The 19,550-nt window shown below is 40.5% G+C and overlaps 1 protein-coding gene across 6 annotated transcripts in view; it reads right to left on the reverse strand.

The window, feature by feature from the left end:
- LOC129821085 (low-density lipoprotein receptor-related protein 1B-like) overlaps positions 1–19,550 on the reverse strand; it is a 458,866-nt gene that overhangs the window by 44,964 nt on the left and 394,352 nt on the right. For all 6 annotated transcript variants that reach the window (XR_008754267.1, XM_055878362.1, XM_055878363.1 and 3 more), the window contains 8 exons: positions 9,339–9,520; positions 6,401–6,600; positions 5,942–6,130; positions 5,621–5,769; positions 5,239–5,332; positions 4,743–4,859; positions 3,975–4,094; positions 2,165–2,284 (listed from right to left, as the gene is read on the reverse strand). Coding sequence is in view for 5 of the 6 variants with exons in the window: in XM_055878362.1 (XP_055734337.1) it covers positions 2,165–2,284; positions 3,975–4,094; positions 4,743–4,859; positions 5,239–5,332; positions 5,621–5,769; positions 5,942–6,130; positions 6,401–6,600; positions 9,339–9,520 (1,171 nt within the window). In the remaining variant the exon portion in view is untranslated. The remainder of the gene's footprint in view (positions 1–2,164; positions 2,285–3,974; positions 4,095–4,742; positions 4,860–5,238; positions 5,333–5,620; positions 5,770–5,941; positions 6,131–6,400; positions 6,601–9,338; positions 9,521–19,550) is intronic.

The raw sequence follows: 19,550 nt of genomic DNA on the forward strand, positions 1-19,550 counted from the left end.
ATGAGCAGCCAGATCCGTCAGCTAGCCATGAGCAGCCAGATCCGTCAGCTAGCCATGAGCAGCCAGATCCGTCAGCTAGCCATGAGCAGCCAGATCCGTCAGCCAGCCATGAGCAGCCAGATCCGTCAGCCAGCCATGAGCAGCCAGATCCGTCAGCCAGCCATGAGCAGCCAGATCAGTTAGCCAGCCATGAGCAGCCAGATCCGTTAGCCAGCCATGAGCAGCCAGATCTGTCAGCCAGCCATGGGCCGTCCCTCAGTCCGGAGCTGCAGTCCCTCAGTCCGGAGCTGCAGTCCCTCAGTCCGGAGCGGCAGTCCCGCAGTCTGGAGCTGCCATTCCTCAGTCCGGAGCTGCCCCTTACCCTGGTGCTGCCCCTTACCCTGGTGCTGCCCCTTACCCTGGTGCTGCCCCTTACCCTGGTACTGCCCCTGACCCTGGTACTGTCCCTGACCCTAGTACTGCCCCTGACCCTGGTACTGCCTCTTACCTTGGTATTGCCCCTTAGTCCGGAACTGCCCCTGAATGCAATGGGGTTAATGTGGAGGGGGGTCGTTTGGAGAAAGCCTAGGAGGTGTTTAGGTACTGTGGTGACGAGGGGACTACGACCAGAGCCGGAGCCGCCACCGTGGAGGGGAGCCCACCCAGACCCTCCCCTAGACTGTGTATGGTGCGCCCGGAGTTCGCACCTCAAGGGGGGGGTTATGTCACACCCTGGCCTTAGTATTATTTGGTTTTCTTTATTATTTAGTTAGGTCAGGGTGTGACATGGGTAATGTTTATGTTTTGTTGGTGTTGGGTGTTTATTTGGTAAAGGGGTTATGGGGTGTAAGATATGGTTTTGTGTTTAGTGTAGAGTTCTAGCGTTGTCTATGTTGGTGAGTGATCTAGAAGAGTCTATGGTTACCTGAATGAGTTCCCAATTAGAGACAGCTGATGTCGGTTGTCTCTGATTGGGAGCCTTATTTAGGGTAGCCATAGGCTCTCATTGGTTGTGGGTAATTGTCTATGTCAGAACGTTTGTAGCATGTCTGTCTATGCACAACGTTTGTAGCTTCACGGTCGTTTTGTTATTTTGTATAGTTTTGTTAAAGTGTTTCGTGTCGTGTTCATCTTCGTGTTTTGTTTAATAAAGAAGATGGCTTATTTTCCAAAAGCTGCATTTTGGTCCGTCAATCCACCACACGATCGTGACACTAAAGTGGTAAAGGCTAATGAGAGGTGAATTATTTCATGTATGAACTAGTTGTGCAAGTGCTGAAATACACTGACATCCACACAGGTAAAGAGAACTAGTAATGGAAGAATGAGATTTAAAAACATCTCAAGGACAATGGTTTAGGAGTATGATTTCACTATCCTAATTATCCTCCATATCGCATTCAATTGTTAACTTAAGAGCATTTAGGAAACGTTAATTAAAATGTTACAACTTCTAAAAGAGATCTCTTTAGTTAGCGGCAATTATTAGCTTACAGCATGTTTTGAACTTCAGAAGAGTTAGTATCGAACAAAACAACCAATACTTTGAGTGAAGAAACAATTGATCTTGAGCTGATCGATTTTCCCAAAGATTATGGCAGCCTATCTATCCACTCAAAAAACCATTGGACTGAGATGAAGAGGAAAACGGCCTTAAAAGATAGAACACTTTCTAACACTGCACAAAGACCCAAGAAGGAAATTCATGTGGAACCTTGATCTCTTTCTTCTAGATGTGAGCAGACCTAAAAATCGTTGAAAGCCTAATCCAGAGGAAGAAGTTGACTTAAAAGTAGAACAACACAGCTCAGTGACTTCCTAGCTTCAGTTTCAAGTCATGACCGGTGGGAAAGATAGTTGTATGAGGTTGGAAAGTATCTCTACCACTGAAAATACCCTGAAAATAATACTATAAACTATTTGTGGGGGCAAAACACTAAAGAAGAAAGGACCATAATGCACTAACTATCCAATGTGATTTTGGTGCCATACACACAACTGAAAAGTCTGACATCCAGTGCTGATAAACTACCAGTCTTTATGGCTGCTTCAACTCAATCAGTACAGAGCAGATTAGAATGAACCCATGCGTACAATTAATTCATTTCCTAATCACAATTTCAACCGAGGAGCAATAAAACTATAGGACTGGTTTGATTTATGATTTTAACGCTCCCCCACTCACCACAATTAGCCTCGTCTGACCCGTCTGTGCAGTCCGGGTCCTCATCACACACCCACAGCTTGGAGATGCAGTGCATGGAGGCTTTGCACTGGAACTGATCCGGGGAACAGGTGCTCTCCGCTGTGGGGAGGAGGGGGTCCCGGTTTACACCAGGCCAAATCAAATCAAATTTTATACAACTGCTGTAGACCTTACCGTGAAATGCTTGTGGGGAAGGGAGAGCAATAGGGGATGGGAGAGAGTGATAGAGAGATAAGGGGGAGAGAGAGAGTTATGGGAAGAGAGAGAGATGGGGAGAAGACAGACGTAAGCAGTAAGAGGTGAGCAAACAGCCCTAAAGCCTTGAACACATGGATTAATAACTATAATTTACAGAGGCAGGAACATGCTGTGTTAGTAACATGTATTACTATACCTTACAGATGGAATCATCAGCCTCTGATTTAGAAATAACTGACTTGCAAACAGGTTAACACAATAAACAGATCAACCCAAATATCTGCAGTCTAGAAACATCCAAGTCAGTTCAAAACTCAGATAACCATCCATGTCAATGGTTTCCATGTGTTTGATGCCATTCCATTTGCACTGTTCCAGACATTAGTATGAGCCGTCCTCCCCTCAGCAGCTTCCTGTCATTGGCACAGTGTTCCTGATAAGATCTACTACATTTACAAATGTACATCTTGTTATGAATTTTATGAATAATGACTAAATGATGTATACATTTAACATAGAACTATAACTAACATAATTCTACCCTGTCTCTGTATAATGATAAATAATGTTTGTCCATAAGAAAGAGGGACTGTTAGCAGGCAAGGAACTGTGGCAGACAACTTGTGACTACTGTGGAACTGATAACAGGGAAGGAAGTCTCCCCACCCAGGGAGGGGAGAAATCTTGGGCTTGTAGTAGATTGTATAACAGGTGGCAGGCAATGTATGAGAAGGAGAAGACTTGTGAACTATATTGTCATTGTCTTAGAGAAGGAGGGACAGTTATGACGAAATGAGAGGTATATAAACCAATGTACATGTAAGGATGGGCAGAGCTCTCGTAAATAAACATTCTGACTATTGTAGACTGGCCTCTGTCTGTTTCATTTCAACAAGAACCTTACAAATTATTGGAAACAGACCGAGTAGTTTAATTGAAGTTCAGTTTAAGAACATTGAGAACAAAATTCTCTTAACACATCTACAGTCTGATTAAGAGTGAGAATGCCTACGACTCCTACAGTGTATTGCGATGGCTGAAGTAATTATATAGCTCTCCTTAATCAAAGCTTTTATACTGATTCTCACTCCATAGTGACTCTCACTCCATCTTGATATCACAGGCAAGCAAAATAAATGTAGCAACCCACAGACATTTTGTCAGAGGTATAACCTTACTGCTGATAGCTAGAGTTACCATCAAATAATATAAATACCTATCTCTGTTCTCTCACTTTCTAATTCAATCATAGATAATCCTCTCACACAGGGAAAGGGCTAAACATATATGCCTTTGGAATATCTAATCACTATCTGACTCACTATTATTTAAGGCAGCACGTAAGGGTAGGCTGTCTGAGCTTCACTATAAATTCACCGGTAAGGACCTTTAGGAGTATTTATCTCAATCTGTCAGATACCATCTTTACACTTTCACATAAGAATTTCCATCTCATTCTTTGTTGAACTGCTGGCAAAAAAAATATAAAACGGAAAATAATCCTATAGAAGAAGTCTATCCTAAATTAAAAAGTAATCCTAAAGATTCCTAAAACAATCCCTCTGGTAGTAATTTAGAAGGTTCTTCTTACGACAGTCTGTCTCATCCTCTCCGTCTCCACAGTCGTCCTGTCCATTGCAGCGGAGGTTTAGAGGGATACACTTCTGTTTCCGGGTGCATTTGAACTGCCCTGACAGACATATGTACGTCTCTGAAAGATAAAATTGAGGAGAAGAGGTAGTACCAAGCGTCCACTTAGGGTGAAAATCATCCATCAGCAAAAACATGTAGGACAAAAGGCTGCATCGCCTTAATGTAAAGTGAAGTTGTTGGCTTAGCAAAGAACAACCTAATAAAAAAATAGCAATGCTTTGAAATCAAAGCACATTCACACATGGGCTTGTTATTGTGACATAAATCCATACTTGTTATTTTTTTGTATTGCAGCAACATGTCTTGAAACGGTATCAAGCGGTAAGAAAGGTATGAAGCTACTGGCTAACGTAATGTTTGATTTTCCATCTGAACATCAACAGGTTCAGTGTGAAAGTCAGTAACAACTACAGTCTTCTTTAATGGACATGTTATTGTGGCCAGATACCAGACGTATGTTTTTGTGTTGAAGCAAGATGTATTGAAAGGCATCATTAAAGGTATAAAGCTGCTTGAAGACGTATTGTTTATCTGCTTTTCCCCCTGAACATCAACAGATAACAGACTCCTACAGAAAGACTCAGTGTGAAGGACAGTAACAACCCTAGAAATATTATTCCTAGAACTGGGAAGCCCCTTAGACCATGGCAATTTGACTTCACCAATCTTCTTGAATGGGGATGCATGTTCCAGTCTTCCTCCTTACCACAGTTAGCCTCATCTGAGTTGTCTCCACAGTCGTTCTCCCCATCACAGATGAAGGGAGGTAGAGCACAGAGGCCAGTGCCACACTGGAACCGACCGGGCTGACATTTGAATTCAGCTGCATGAAAATTAGCAATGTTATCTCAGAATGCAAAGCCAGCAAATTACAGTACTTGTACACTGAACATTATGTATGCTCACGTATTATGATAAGCTACACATTCGTAATTAAAAAAATACTTAATGACAATGTAAAACAACAGTTCTTGCATTTCTGAAAAGCATTTGTAAACATGCATTTAATGCATGTTCTAAAGTTAACTTCAAAACGCAGAATATTATCTAAATATTCTCAGATCACAGTAAAAGATCACAGCAAAAATGTCTAATAAAAATGTTTTTTATACAGTTATAGATTGAATTTGGCCTACCATACCAGGATCCCCAGTAAGTCCAGTAATGCATAGTTTGTAGAAATTGGAAAACATGGTACTCACGACAGTCAGCAGGCTCATCTGAGCCATCGCCACAGTCATCCACAGTGTCACACTTCCACCAGAAAGGAATGCACTCGTCGGTCCCGCAGCGGAACTACAAAACACACTAATTAATCAGACAGAATTCTAACTCAACACAAAAAATGGATTCTAACTTTCCATTCGAGTTGTTCAAAGCATAACAAAGCAACACTACTATTTTCATGGGACTTAAGCTACAGAAGCAAGGCAGGAAAGAAGAGAGAGTGTGATATAAACAAAGAGAAAAAGCATGAAACAACAGATCTGCCTTAGGGAAAACCCAGAATATAATAACAAACTGGAAAAGAGTTACCATATTATCTACAAGTGCCGAGGAGAGTGTGAGGGGCTAGGCACTGACCTGACTTGCAGTGCAGTTGGAGAGGCAGGTTTTATTGTCAGCGGCGAGGTAGAAATTAGTTGGACAAGCACACTTGTGTTCCCCGCTGGGGGAGAGGAGACACAAGTGGCTGCATCCTCCATTGGCCACCTGACACTGGTGCTTGGGCACTGCACAGAGGGAGGGGGGAAGAGGGGGAAAAACACCAAAAGCACAACATCATTAAACTGAACATTAGCCACATTCTTAATATCATACCCTATATAATTACGTCCTATATAATAATAGCATAACCATGGGCTGGCAGGTGAGGGGACTGCTTGGCTGGGTGGGTTACTCTACCTTCAGGTTGGCGTAGTGAATGGTAAATCTTAACAGACTTGATGGCTTGCCAGGAGTTAAGCAGCTCTATCCCCTGGGCCCCAGTTGTTTTATGTGCCCTTCGGAGTGATTTGGATTTCCCATCCGTCCAGTAGACAAAGTCCTCAAACAGTGTCAGACCCATCACACCTTGGATGTGGTCGTAGGACACTGGGAAGAGACACAATACAGGCAAAAGAGAATCGCCATTAGTTAATGAGCATGCAGCATGACAGAAGATCTGTCTTACCAAACACAACTATTATGACTGCAGAAGCCAACAAATGATCAGCAGTGTGTTGTAATCAGACCTGTGTTTAAACATATTAGTTTTCTTTCAAATACTTTTAATACTTCAAATACTTCCATTATTCTCCAATTTGTTTCGAGGAGATGAGGAGAGAGGATGCAAGGAAATGTACCCATTGTATTCTGCCTCACCTTTGTGTCTCTGGGAGCCCTCCATGTTGGCAAACAGAATGTGGTTGTCGTCAGCCCAGTACAGCCTCTTGTTGGTGTAATCTATAGTGAGGGCAGTTGGGCTGTAGATCTCCTTGTCGATGATAACGACCTGCCCACGGCCATCCATGCCCACACGACCAATATAAGGGGACTCACAGCAGTCCACCCAGAACACATACCTACACAGGGAGGAATGTTGGCGAGGTCTTAGAAGATGTCACTAACAAAACATTTAAAAAAACAGTAGGTTAAATGTTACCAAAAGTTAGTTGCGTTAGCACCTAGGATCAAGGGAGAAACTCAAGTTTTATAATACTATTTCTCTTGACACATTGATGAAAATAGTAATGGACTATAAACCTTCAAGCTGCATACTGGACCCTATTCCAACTAAACTACTGAAAGAGCTGCTTCCTGTGCTTGGCACTCCTATGTTGAACATAATAAACGGCTCCATATCCACCGGATGTGTAACAAACTCACTCAGTGGCAGTAAAAAAGTCTCTCTTGAAAAAGCCAAACCTTAACCAAGAAAATATAAAAAACTATCGGCCTATATCGAATCTCCCATTCCTCTCAATGTTTGGGGGGAAAAAGCTGCAACTCACTGACAAACAATGTATACGAAAAACTTCAGTCTGGTTTTAGACTGAGACTGAACTTGTGAAGGTGTAAATTACCTTTTAATGGCATCAGACCAAGGCTCTGCATATGTCCTCGTGCTCCTAGACCTTAGTGCTGGTCTTTAACACCATCAATCACCACATTCTTTTCGAGAGATTGGAAACACAAATTGGTCTCCACCGACAAGTTCTGGCCTGGTTTAGATCTTATCTGTCGGAAAGATATCAGTTTGTTTCTGTGGATGGTTTGTCCTCTGACAAATCAACTGGAAATGTCAGTATTCCTCAAGGCTCCGTTTTAGGAAAACTATTGTTTTCACTATATATTTTACCTCTTGGTGATGTCATTCGGAAACATGATGTTAACTTTCACTGCCATGCGGACGACACACAGCTGTACATTTCGATGAAACATGGTGAAGCCCCAAAATTGCCCTCCCTGGAAGCCTGTGTTTCAGACATAAGAAGTTGATGCCGGCAAATGTTCTACTTTTAAACTCGGACAAAACAGAGATGCTTGTTCTAGGTCCCAAGAATCAAAGAGATATTCTGTTGAATCTGACAATTAATCTTGATGGTTGTACAGCCGTCTCAAATAAAACTGTGAAGAACCTCGGCGTTACTCTGGACCCTGATCTCTCTTTTGACGAACATATCAAGACTGTTTCAAGGACAGCTTTTTTCCATCTATGTAACATTGCAAAAATCAGACACTTTCTGTCCAAAATTTATGCAGAAAAATGTATCCATGCTTTTGTCACTACTGCAATGCTCTATTTTCCGTCTACCCGGATAAAGCACTAAATAAACTTCAGTTAGTGCTTAACACGGCTTCTAGAATCTTGACTATAACCCCCAAAAAATGATCATATTACTCCAGTGCTAGCCTCTCTACACTGGCTTCCTGTTAAGGCAAGGGCTGATTTCAAGGTTTTACTTCTAACCTACAAAGCATTACACGGGCTTGCTCCTACCTATCTTTCCAATTTGGTCCTGCCGTACATACCTACATGTACGATACAGTCACAAGACGCAGGCCTCCTTACTGTCCCTAGAATTTCTAAGCAAACAGCTGGAGGCAGGGTTTTCTCCTACAGAGCTCCATTTTTATGGAATAGTCTACTAATCCATGTGAGAGACGCAGACTCGGTCTCGACCTTTAAGTCTTTATTGAAGACTCATCTCTTCAGTAGGTCCTATGATTGAGTGTAGTCTGGCCCAGGAGTGTGAAGGTGAATGGAAAGGCACTGGAGCAACAAACCGCCCTTGCTGTCTCTGCCTGGCCGGTTCCCATCTCTTCAGTGGGATTCTCTGCCTCAAACCCTATTACAGGGGCTGAGTCACTGGCTTACTGGTGCTCTTCCATGCCATCCCTAGGAGGGGTTTGTGACGTGGGGGAGATCTTCATAGGCAATACTCGGCCTTGTCTCAGGATGGTAAGTTGGCGGTTGAAGGTATCCCTCTAGTGGTGTGGGGGCTGTGCTTTGGCAAAGTGGGTGAGATTATCGTCAGACAGACACAGTGTCTCCCGAACCCTCCAGTATTTATGTTGCAATAGTCTCTCTCTCTTTCTCTCTCTCTCTCTCTCCTGTTCTGCCTGCGGCTATGGAACCCTGACCTGTTCACCGCATGTGCTACCTTGTCCCAGACCTGCTGTTTTCAACTCTCTAGAGACAGCATGTGCGGTAGAGATACTCTGAATGATCGGCTATGAAAAGCCAACTGACATTTACTCCTGAGGTGCTGATCTGTTGCTCCCTCTACAACCACTGTGATTATTATTATCTGACACTGATTGGTCATCTATGAACATTTGAAAACCTTGGCCATGTTCTGTTATAATCTCCACCCGGCACAGGCAGAAGAGGACTGGCCACCCCTCATAGCCTGGTTCCTCTCTAGGTTCCTTCCTAGGTCCGGCCTTTCTAGGGAGTTTTTCCTAGCCACCGTGCTTCTACATCTGCATTGCTGCTATTTGGGGCTGGGTTTCTGTACAGCACTTTGTGACATCAGCTGATTAAAGAACGGCTTAATAAATACATTTGATTGAAATTTGATTGATAATCTAAGTTAACGGTCCTAATTGGAAAAACCCTGATAGTAAAAGTAGACTCAGTATTGTCACCACCTTGCTTCTGGATTTGGCTGTAACATACATGTTTTAGTCAAAGGTTAGAGGATATACACGAAGGTCAACGTGTCTGATACAGTGACCAGACTGTGTAACGAGGGCCAGGTCAGTGGGGTTAGGGTTAGAGGTCAGAGGATAGAGGTCAAAGTGTCTGATAGAGTACCCTGACTGTGGATCCAGGGCCAGGTCAGTGGGGTTCCTGATACCAGTGCTGACCAGGACAGAGGGGTACAGGCCGTTAGCTTTAGACACCTCCAGGCTCTTCCTCTCGATGTCACACCAGTACAGGTTCTTCCCTATCCAGTCCAGGGCCAGCGCACTGGGGACGGCCGTACGATGGACTATCTGGTGAAAAGGAGAGGGGGGTATAAACAACTAGCAGAGACAATGACAACAACAAACTAAACACTCATTATATGATTAATGCCTGAAACAAGTGAAAAAAACAATATTAATGATGGTAGAATCCTACAGTAACTCTCCATCAATGTCTCTCATCTCAGGCAGCTTTTGAATTAGCAAACCAGTTGTTTTGAATAAACAATGATAGTGCCAGCTGGCACATGAAACTGGTACTTTGAAACACTATTTAAAACCCAAGAACACCCATGCAATCTGCCATTAAAAGACATGATGCACTTTGAGGTCTTCTTTATCATCATTCGCAAGAGAAATATATATAAATATATAAATATATAGTACCCTAAGCAGTAATTTAGACTAAATTGGAGCTTTAAATAGTCTCCGAAATGTAACAGATTTTGTTTTCCATCAGAAAAAGGTGCTCCGAAGAAGGTAAAAAGACAGAGGCAGAAGGTGGTTAATAACACATTAAGTAGAGCCTGTGATATTCTGCTAACCCCTCTATTCTTGTTGCATTGATTTAAAAGGTCATCAACTGTCAAAATCATGTTTTTCATGAAATTAGATGATATTTAAAGGAAACCAGATGATGACCAAAGTCTGAAAAATGACTGTTACTTATACATTGATAAAGTTTGATCATAAAGTTAGTCATCCCCTCCCCCATGTCAAACACTTGGATTTATTATTAAGGGAACAAGGTAACATCACGTTAACTCTCATTTTAATACACCAAGGGCAGCATGATATTCTCTAACCTAATTTAAGTAAGTTCCACATTGTAACCAACATCGTAGAAGGAGTGTTTGCAGAGAGGGCGTGGTATATATAGCTAGATAGCTATTCTACTGGTGCCAAAATTTGACTGTAGGGTGTCAGCAAATATAATGAAAAGTTGACCTTATTCATCTATGGCAAAGATACTGTATGTTTCCCCTTTCATATGTGTCTGGTGTTAGCTAGTTACTGGCTAGCTAGGTCTTCAAACAGCATAGAACAAAAGGGGGTGACACATACGTAGGTGCTACTGTGAACCGGATTACAAGAGACATGCCAAACAGGAGATTTATATATAACAAAATCAATTATTGATGCAATTTTATTATAAAGACTGTTGTGGCTTTAGCAACTTGAACCAGCACTGAAATTTGAGCAGTGAGTTTAATTTCTCCCCCCTTGACTCTGCTTGTTCCAGGTTGAAGGAAATCCCACCCTGACATCGTGCCGATGTAAAGAACTTGTTGTGAACCTTCCCTCCACCAGGATAATCATTATATCCTAGGATATTATTCAGGAGAGTGCAACATTGCAATGTTAGATAGAAATAGATTCACACATGTTGTTGTTTATCATGCAGATTTGCAGATTTGTTTATCATGCAGATTTTTTAAAAAGTGTTGATATCTCCACATGCTTATGATTTTGAGGCTTGGGCATCTGTTAACTGCAGATCATCTGTCTAATGCCTTGCAAGTAATGCCTTGCAAGGGGCGTGGAATGCATCAATAAATGTACAATGCTGTATTCATTTTATTTACTTTATACAGTGCATTCGGAAAGTATTCAGACAACTTTACTTTTTCCACATTTTGCTACGCTACAGCCTTACTGATTAAATTACATTTTCCCTCATCAATCTACACACAATACCCCATAATGACAAAGCAAAAACAGTTTAGAAATTTTAGCAAATTAATACAACATTTTTAACAGAAATATCTCATTGACATAAGGATTCAGATCCTTTGCTATGAGACTCAAAATTCATCCTTGAGATGTTTCTACAACTTCATTGGAGTCTACCTGTGGTAAATTGATTGGACATGATTTGGAAAGGCACACACCTGTCTATATAAGGTCACACAGTTGACAGTCCATGCCAGATCAAAAACCAAGCCACGAGGTCGAAGGAATTGTCCGTAGAGCTCTGAGATAGGACTGTGTCAAGGCACAGACTTGGGGAAATATACCAAAAAATATCTGCAGCATTGAAGGTCCCCAAGAACCCAGTGGCCTCCATCATTCTTCAATGGAAGAACTTTGGAACCACCCAGACTAATGGCGACACCTAAAGGACTCCCAGACCATGAGAAACACATCTGGAGGAAACCAGGCATCGCTCAACATCTGGCCAATACCATCCCTACGGTGAAACATGGTGATGACAGCGTCATGCTGTGGGGATGTTTTTCAGCGGCAGGAAATGAGAAACTAGTCAGGATTGAGGGAGAGTTGAACTGAGCAAAGTAGACATCCCTGAGACATCCTTGATGAAAACCTGCTCCAGAGCGCTCAGGACCTCAGAATGGGGCAAAGGTTCACCTTCCAACAGGACAAAAACACTAAGCACATGGTCAACACAATGCAGGAGTGGCTTCGGGAAAAGTCTCTGAATGTTCTTGAGCGGCCCAGCCAGAGCCTGGACTTGAACCCGATCAAACATCTCTGTAGAGACCTAAAAATAACTGTGCAGCGACACTCCCCATCCAACCTGACAGAGCTTGAGAGGATCTACAGAGAAGAATAGGGGAAACTATTTTGCTTTGTCATTATGGGGTATTGTGTGTAGAATGATGAGGGGGAAAAACTATTTAATACATTTTAGAAAAGGCTGTAACGTAACAAAATGTGGAAAAAGTGAAGGTGTCTGGATACTTTCTGAATGCACTTTATAAAACATACATACATACATACATACATACATATATATATATATACATACATATATATATACATACATATATATATATATACATACATATATATATATATATATATATATATATATATATATACATATATATATATATACATACATATATATATATATATATATATATATATATATATATACATATATATACATATACATATACATATATATATATATATACATATACATATACATATACATATATATATATATATATATATACATATATATATATATATATATATACATATATATATATGTATATATATATATATATATATATATATATATATGTATATATATATATATATATATATATATATATATATATATATATATATATATATATATATATATATATATATATATATATATATCATTGATGCAATTTCAATGTTGTTTGAGTTTCTTTGTGTATCACCAAATTAGCTTGAGATGATTTTACTGCAACATTGGTCACTGCATCCAAGTTGCTTGACATAGGTATTTCAAAAAGCTGTCAGTCAAGGCGAGCTCATGAATATAAGCTCCCCGCCCACTCAGCCTGTCTTTTCAAACTTCCTGGTAGTTAGCGATGAGAGAAAATGTACTTTTCAGGATGACTGTTCAGGACCTTTAAAAGACTGCTTCATGTGAAAATAAAGGTTAACTCATGCGAAATGTCAAGAAAACGCACTAATCTGATGAATCCACACAACATATTTGATCACCTCTAATCCTGGAAACTCTTTACCTCCCAACAAGAAAGTGTTGTTTGTGCTTGTTTACCATTTTGAAAGTACACCACAACATGGATGCCTCTGGTGGTTCTTTAATGGCAAAGAATTGCCTTTATGTGAAACACCCTTTCTCCTCTGAATGGTCTTCAGAGGGAGGTTTCTCAGTATTTCAACCACCCACAGATGAATCAATTCACACCTGCTGACTATAGACAATGAGCATAGAACTATAATCACCATCAAGATAGAAGATGTTAAGTATTTCAAACATAACTGAGCCAACATAATGGTGTTCTCTGTCTTACATTTAGGTGGGCTGGCTCCATTATTATGTGGATCTCACTGGAGGCGCTGCCTTTGGCTCTGACATGTATTCTGACTACAAATCACCTCTTTTGCCTCTGATTACCTTTAATTATGCTTTAACATCCTGTTTGAACAGAGTCAACGACCATAGGAGCACACGCTGGAGGCTTGCTAAGGGCTGTTATTGGAAAGGTAGGTAAGATCTAGGATGTTCTGTCAGCACAATATAATTAAAAACAAAAAACTGTTTTAAGTGAGAAGTAGGCACTGGTCTGACGCCAAAAAGAAAGGAAATTGCTAGAGCAATTTTTAAAACAAGACAGAGAAAGTTAGTTGTTTAACCTAACAGAAAAGACAGGACAAATATTACAATAAATATTATGGTTAAACTCAAATATACTAACTGATTTAAAAAAAACTAGATTCCAAAAGTTATGCCATATTTGTTGTAATATTTGTTCTGTCTTTTCTGGTAGGTTAAACTACTAACTTTCTCTGTCTTGTTTTAAAAAGTGATATTTTGGAGATTATTTCATTTTCAAATAACTGAAAAACGGTAGAGTCTTTGTATAGTCTTGAACACGGGGTGAGACATTCTTACCAATCTGCTTGTCCTGCCCTGACCTTTAAATTCTCTATTTGGTAGGTCAGGGTGTGACTAAGGTGGGAAATCTATGTTTATATTTCTTTGTTGGCCGAGTATGGTTCCCAATCAGAGGCAGCTGTCTATCGTTGTCTCTGATTGGGGATCATACTTAGTCAGCCCTTTTGCCCACCTTCTGTTGTGGGATCTTGGCTTTGTTTGTTGCATGGGTTGCACCCCTAAGCATTTTGTTCGTTGAGTTGTTTATTGTTTTTTTTGGTGGAACATTTAAATTAAAGAAAATGTACGCCTACCACGCTGCACCTTGGTCTTCATCTTTCAACGAACGTTACACTGCTAGAGAACCAATTTGGATAGATTATTATTTTTATTGTGATAAGACACTCAAACGGTCAGACTTTTACTAATCAGTTCATCAAAATATTGTATTTTCATGGAATTATTTAAAAAAACACTATTCACATGTATGACGGATGTATATTTTGCATATATTTACAGATAAAATGACACTTAAAATCAAAACGAGATATAAAAAACACCTCTGTAAAAGTCTGACTATAAGACCTAAGAACCTGTGTGTGGAATAATGTGAATGTATGTCCTTGGAAGACTGAGAAAAATTAATTGCCGCTTTGAGTGTCATTTTGAGAAAATGCAATTAAAATGTACTTTCCATAAATATGACCATTTATGTCACATTAATTAAACGCTTATTCCTATATCACTTCTAAACTGACAAACATAAAATATACCTTTTACAAATACATTAGCACGTTTAATACATTTGTTTCAAGCAATAGAGCATATGCTTTGAATACTGGTCTATTAGGCAAATATGCAGTTTTGAGATTCTCATATCACTTTGCTCAACTTGTCACTTACAAGGATTTTGTATGGCTGTTGAAATGTACAGAACATTAATCAGCTATGCCTGCCCCATATGTAAGGCCCTCTGAGTTGTTGCTGGTGCCGCTTTACTTTCTTGACTTTGTTATTGGACCTGCGCCTACGCTTGGCACACTCTGTTGAAGCAGCATCATCTCTCACAACATGCCTCGCATCCTCCTCTCTGATTGCTTCCAGTGTCATCAAAGTGCTGTCAAGCCACAATTTGTCCATCACATTTGATATAGCAGTGGCTCCCGCCATACTGGCTGCTGTGTCAATGCGTCTTTTTTGCCCACAAAGACAGTTTTAGGGCATCGCGATCCATATTATAGAGTTCAGACATTAATTTGCATTCTGGGTTCCTCCGTGCTGCATTCTTTTGAGAAGGTTATCATTTGACATCCTATGATATAGAGGTACCATTTTCTGTGCAACCTCTCTATTCAAAAAAGTATGGCCTCCATGGTTTTTGTGACTGGGTGGATCTTCACCATTTTCTAGGGCTCGCTGGTACCAGCACCAAGATGACGAGCATCTACCGCGATTAGGGATTTTGTCTGTTGACATGGAATGGACAAGATCAGCCCAGATAGCATTCTTCATGCCCTCTACATCACCCTGGTTATTAAGAATCTCACCCCTGTAATAGTTTTGCAGACTCTTACATTTTTGTGCAATGAGGTCCCTACACCTCTCCCCCCAAGGTGTTTCTCTGAACTACGTTTACGAAGCGCTGTTCCCATCCTCTTGTGGGCATGATTGATGCATTCTAGATTCCCTATCTCAATGCATGGGTAGGGATCTAATTTGACAACTGCCTTGTATGTAGTACTATCACCATCTGTAAGCATATGGGTGTAATGAACCTGGTGGCGACTGACTGATCTGGCCCATATGCGTTTAGCTGCTTCCTGCTCCATGCTTTGCTCGAACCTGAGATGTTTTGAGCACAGTCATCTGCATGTGAATCCTTCCATTCCCTACACTCCTCCTCACTAATTCCACTTTTCATTTTCATCACACATGCATGGCAGTATACACCTCATAGTCTATCACTAGATCTGTTACAATGTATCTGCACACACATATGCTATTCTAATTATCTTTGCAGCACTCTCCATTGACTGTGGCCCTCTCTGAGTCTCTGCAACTAAAGTATTTATTATGATGTCTGTTGACATTACAGTCATAACTGCATGACTAAATGTCAGCATGTTACCCTATGTAAATATTACCATGTCAATATGTACTTACTTTATGTAAAACTAATTTCTCAGTAATCACAGTAGACTACAGCCATATGACACTGGAGGCCTATGCGACAGTCTCATTGTATAGTTATGTTTTCCTATCACTCTGTTTATTCACTTTGAATACATTTACTGGAGCAAGGAAATCTATACACAGCAAGTCACCTGACAATAATGTGCTACTCTCTCTTGGCAGGGTAGCCTAGTGGTTAGAGCGTTGGGCTAGTAACCAAAAGGTTGCAATTTCAAATCCCCGAGCTGACAAGGTACAAATCTGTCGTTCTGCCCCTGAACAACTCACTGTTCCTAGGCCGTCATTGAAAATAAGAATTTGTTCTTAACTGACTTGCCTAGTTAAAAAAAGATAAAAATAAAATACAAATGTACCTGTCACTCTACTGTTATGTCTCTGATATGAGCTGAGATGCAAGGAAGAAATCCCTAGAACTTTGCTTATTTTCTTAAGTACAGCATAACCAATTCCAAGTTCATGGGCTAGAAGAACCATCCTCACATTTATGTCAAATGCCACATCTCCCCTTGAGCATTCGTGCAGCCTGGAGGATGTGTAAACACTCCTCCTAAATGTATCACAATCACCTTCACAGTGTGCACATTCTATCATGACAGAATTACAGAATCCCTGGTTGGTGGGGTGTTTAGAGATTTTCAGTCCAGTGTGTAGACACTTAGGGCAAGTTAAATCATGTTCAAGTTGGTTTATTTGTGACATGTGGAATAAAAGCCACTGTTGGCTGGCTGGCTGGTTGATCGCTGCTAGCTGTCATCTTTGTCTAAACTAATTTCTGTCTCGACTTGCTGCTGCCGGCTACCTCCTTTTCCTCATCTACCTGTACTGCCACTGCCACATCCAGAAAGGTTGGATAAATTATGTAGATTTTCTATGAGGCTGTGGAGGGATCCAAATTGTGGATTTAAAAGAAAACATGAATCATCAGCGTACCATGACGCGTTTCTTTTTAAGCCCTGGGATTTCTAGCCCCTTAATATTATTGTTGGATTTGATTTTAATAGCTAACATTCCGATGGCCGTAATAAATAGATATGCCGACAGTGGACAACCTTGTTAAAAACTTCTTGTCAATGTTGCTGTTTTCACTTAGGAAAAAAATCGTGCCCAAATTAAACGGCCTCATACTCTGTTCTAGATCATACAATATGCATATTATTATTACTATTGGATAGAAAACACTCAGACGTTTCTAAAACTGTTTTAATTATATCTGTGAGTAAAACAGAACTCATTTGGCAGCAAACATCCATACAGGAAGTGAAAAATCTGTTTCAGGGCCTGCCTATTCAACTGGCTTTTATTTATCGATATGTATGCACTTCATACGCCTTCCACTAGATGTCAACAGGCAGTGGAAGGTTGAATGGGGTGTCTAGCTTGATCTGAGGCCGAATAAGAGCTTTTGGAGTGACAGGTCTGCCCTTTTGTCAGTTTTCCACGGCGCGCGAAGGAGCTCCACATTGTCTTCTGAAAAGCGTTCGGTATACACGGCGAATATCTCCGGCTCTGATTTTATTTGATACATATGAGAAAAACATCATAAAGTAGGATTTTTCAACCAAGTTTGATCAGTTTATTCAACGTTTATTGGGAATTTTGGAATTTGTCATTCCATGCGCTAAGAGAAGATGGGCATGTTCGCGCCACATGGCTAGCCAAAGTTGCTAATTTGACAGCCGAAATGGACATTCTAAAACCAAACAACGATTTATTCTGGAAATAGGACTCCTTGCACAACATTCTGATGGAAGCTTAAGAAAGGTAAGAGAATATTTCTGATGTTATTTCGTATTTTTGTGGTAAATGTTGGCTTCAACTCGGCGGAGAATATGTGAGCGCTGTCTTACAATAATGCATTTTGTATGTTCTACTAAAGTTATTTAAAAAAATCTAACACAGTGGTTGCATTAAGAACCAGTGTATCTTTCATTTGCTGTACAACATGTATTTCTTAGTAAAGTTTATGATGAGTTCTTTGATTAGATTAGGTGACTGTCCAAAATATCTCCGGAGATTTTGGTGAATTGTTGCTACGTATTCACAATGTATAACCACGATTTGCAGCTCTAAATATGCACATTTTCGAACAAAACATAAATGTATTGTATAACATGATGTTATAAGACTGTCATCTGATGAAGTTGTTCAAGGTTAGTGATTAATTTTATCTCTATTTTGTCGGTTTTGTGCAAGCTATTTTAGCGGGGAGTAAATTGCGTTGTGTGTTTGGCTATTGTAGTGAGCTAATATAAATATATATTGTGTTTTCGCTGTAAAACACTTTAAAAAATCAGAAATAGGGCCTCCCGGTTGGCGCAGTGGTATAGGGCACTGCATCGCAGTGCTAGCTGCGCCACCAGAGTCTCTTGGTTCGCGCCCGGCTCTGTCGCAGCCGGCCGCGACCGGGAGGTCCGTGGGGCGACGCATAATTGGGCTAGCGTCGTCCGGGTTAGGGAGGGTTTGGCCGGTAGGGATATTCTTGTCTCATCGCGCTCCACGACTCCTGTGGCGGGCCGGACGCAGTGCGCGCTAACCAAGGGGGCCAGGTGCACGGTGTTTCCTCCGACACATTGGTGCGGCTGGCTTCCGGGTTGGAGGCGCGCTGTGTTAAAGAAGAAGTGCGGCTTGGTTGGGTTGTGCTTCGGAGGACACATGGCTTTCGACCTTCGTCTCTCCCGAGCCCGTACGGGAGTTGTAGCGATGAGACAAGATAGTAATTACTAGCGATTGGATACCACGAAAATTGGGGAGAAAAGGGGATAAAATTTAAAATTATTATTATTATTTTTTTTTATTAAAAAAACGGAAATATTGGCTGGATTCACAAGATGTTTACCTTTCATTTGCTGTACACCATGTATTTTTCATAAATGTTTTATGATGAGTATTTATGTATTTCACATTGCTCTCTGTAATTATTCTGTCTGCTTTGGTGCTATTTGTGATGGTGGCTGCAATGTAAAACCAGGATTTGTAACTATAAATATGCACATTTTCGAACAAAACATAAATGTATTGTATAACATGATGTTATAAGACTGTCATCTGATGAAGTTGTTCAAGGTTAGTGATTAATTTTATCTCTATTTCTGGATTTTGTGAAAGCTACCTATGCGGTGGAAACATGGTGAAAACATGGCGTTGTGTGTTTGGCTATTGTGGTGAGCTAATATAAATATATATTGTGTTTTCGCTGTAAAACATTTTAAAAATCTGAAATGATGGCTGGATTCACAAGATGTTTATCTTTCATTTTCTGTATTTGACTAGTAATTTCATGAAATTATATTATATGATATCCCTGTCCCGTTAGGCTAGGCTATGCTAGTCAGCTTTTTTGATGAGGAGGATCCCGCATCCGGGATGGGTATGAAGTAAAGGTTAACTCCTCTTAACAGTTTAATACTTTCTGAGAAGTAGCCATAATAAAAATTTTACACCTAGGGTTACTATACATAACTTTAACCCATTGTATCAGAGATTCCCCAACATGAATCA

The sequence above is a fragment of the Salvelinus fontinalis genome, chromosome 23 (genome assembly GCF_029448725.1).
Source record: "Salvelinus fontinalis isolate EN_2023a chromosome 23, ASM2944872v1, whole genome shotgun sequence".
NCBI classification, from domain to species: domain Eukaryota; kingdom Metazoa; phylum Chordata; class Actinopteri; order Salmoniformes; family Salmonidae; genus Salvelinus; species Salvelinus fontinalis.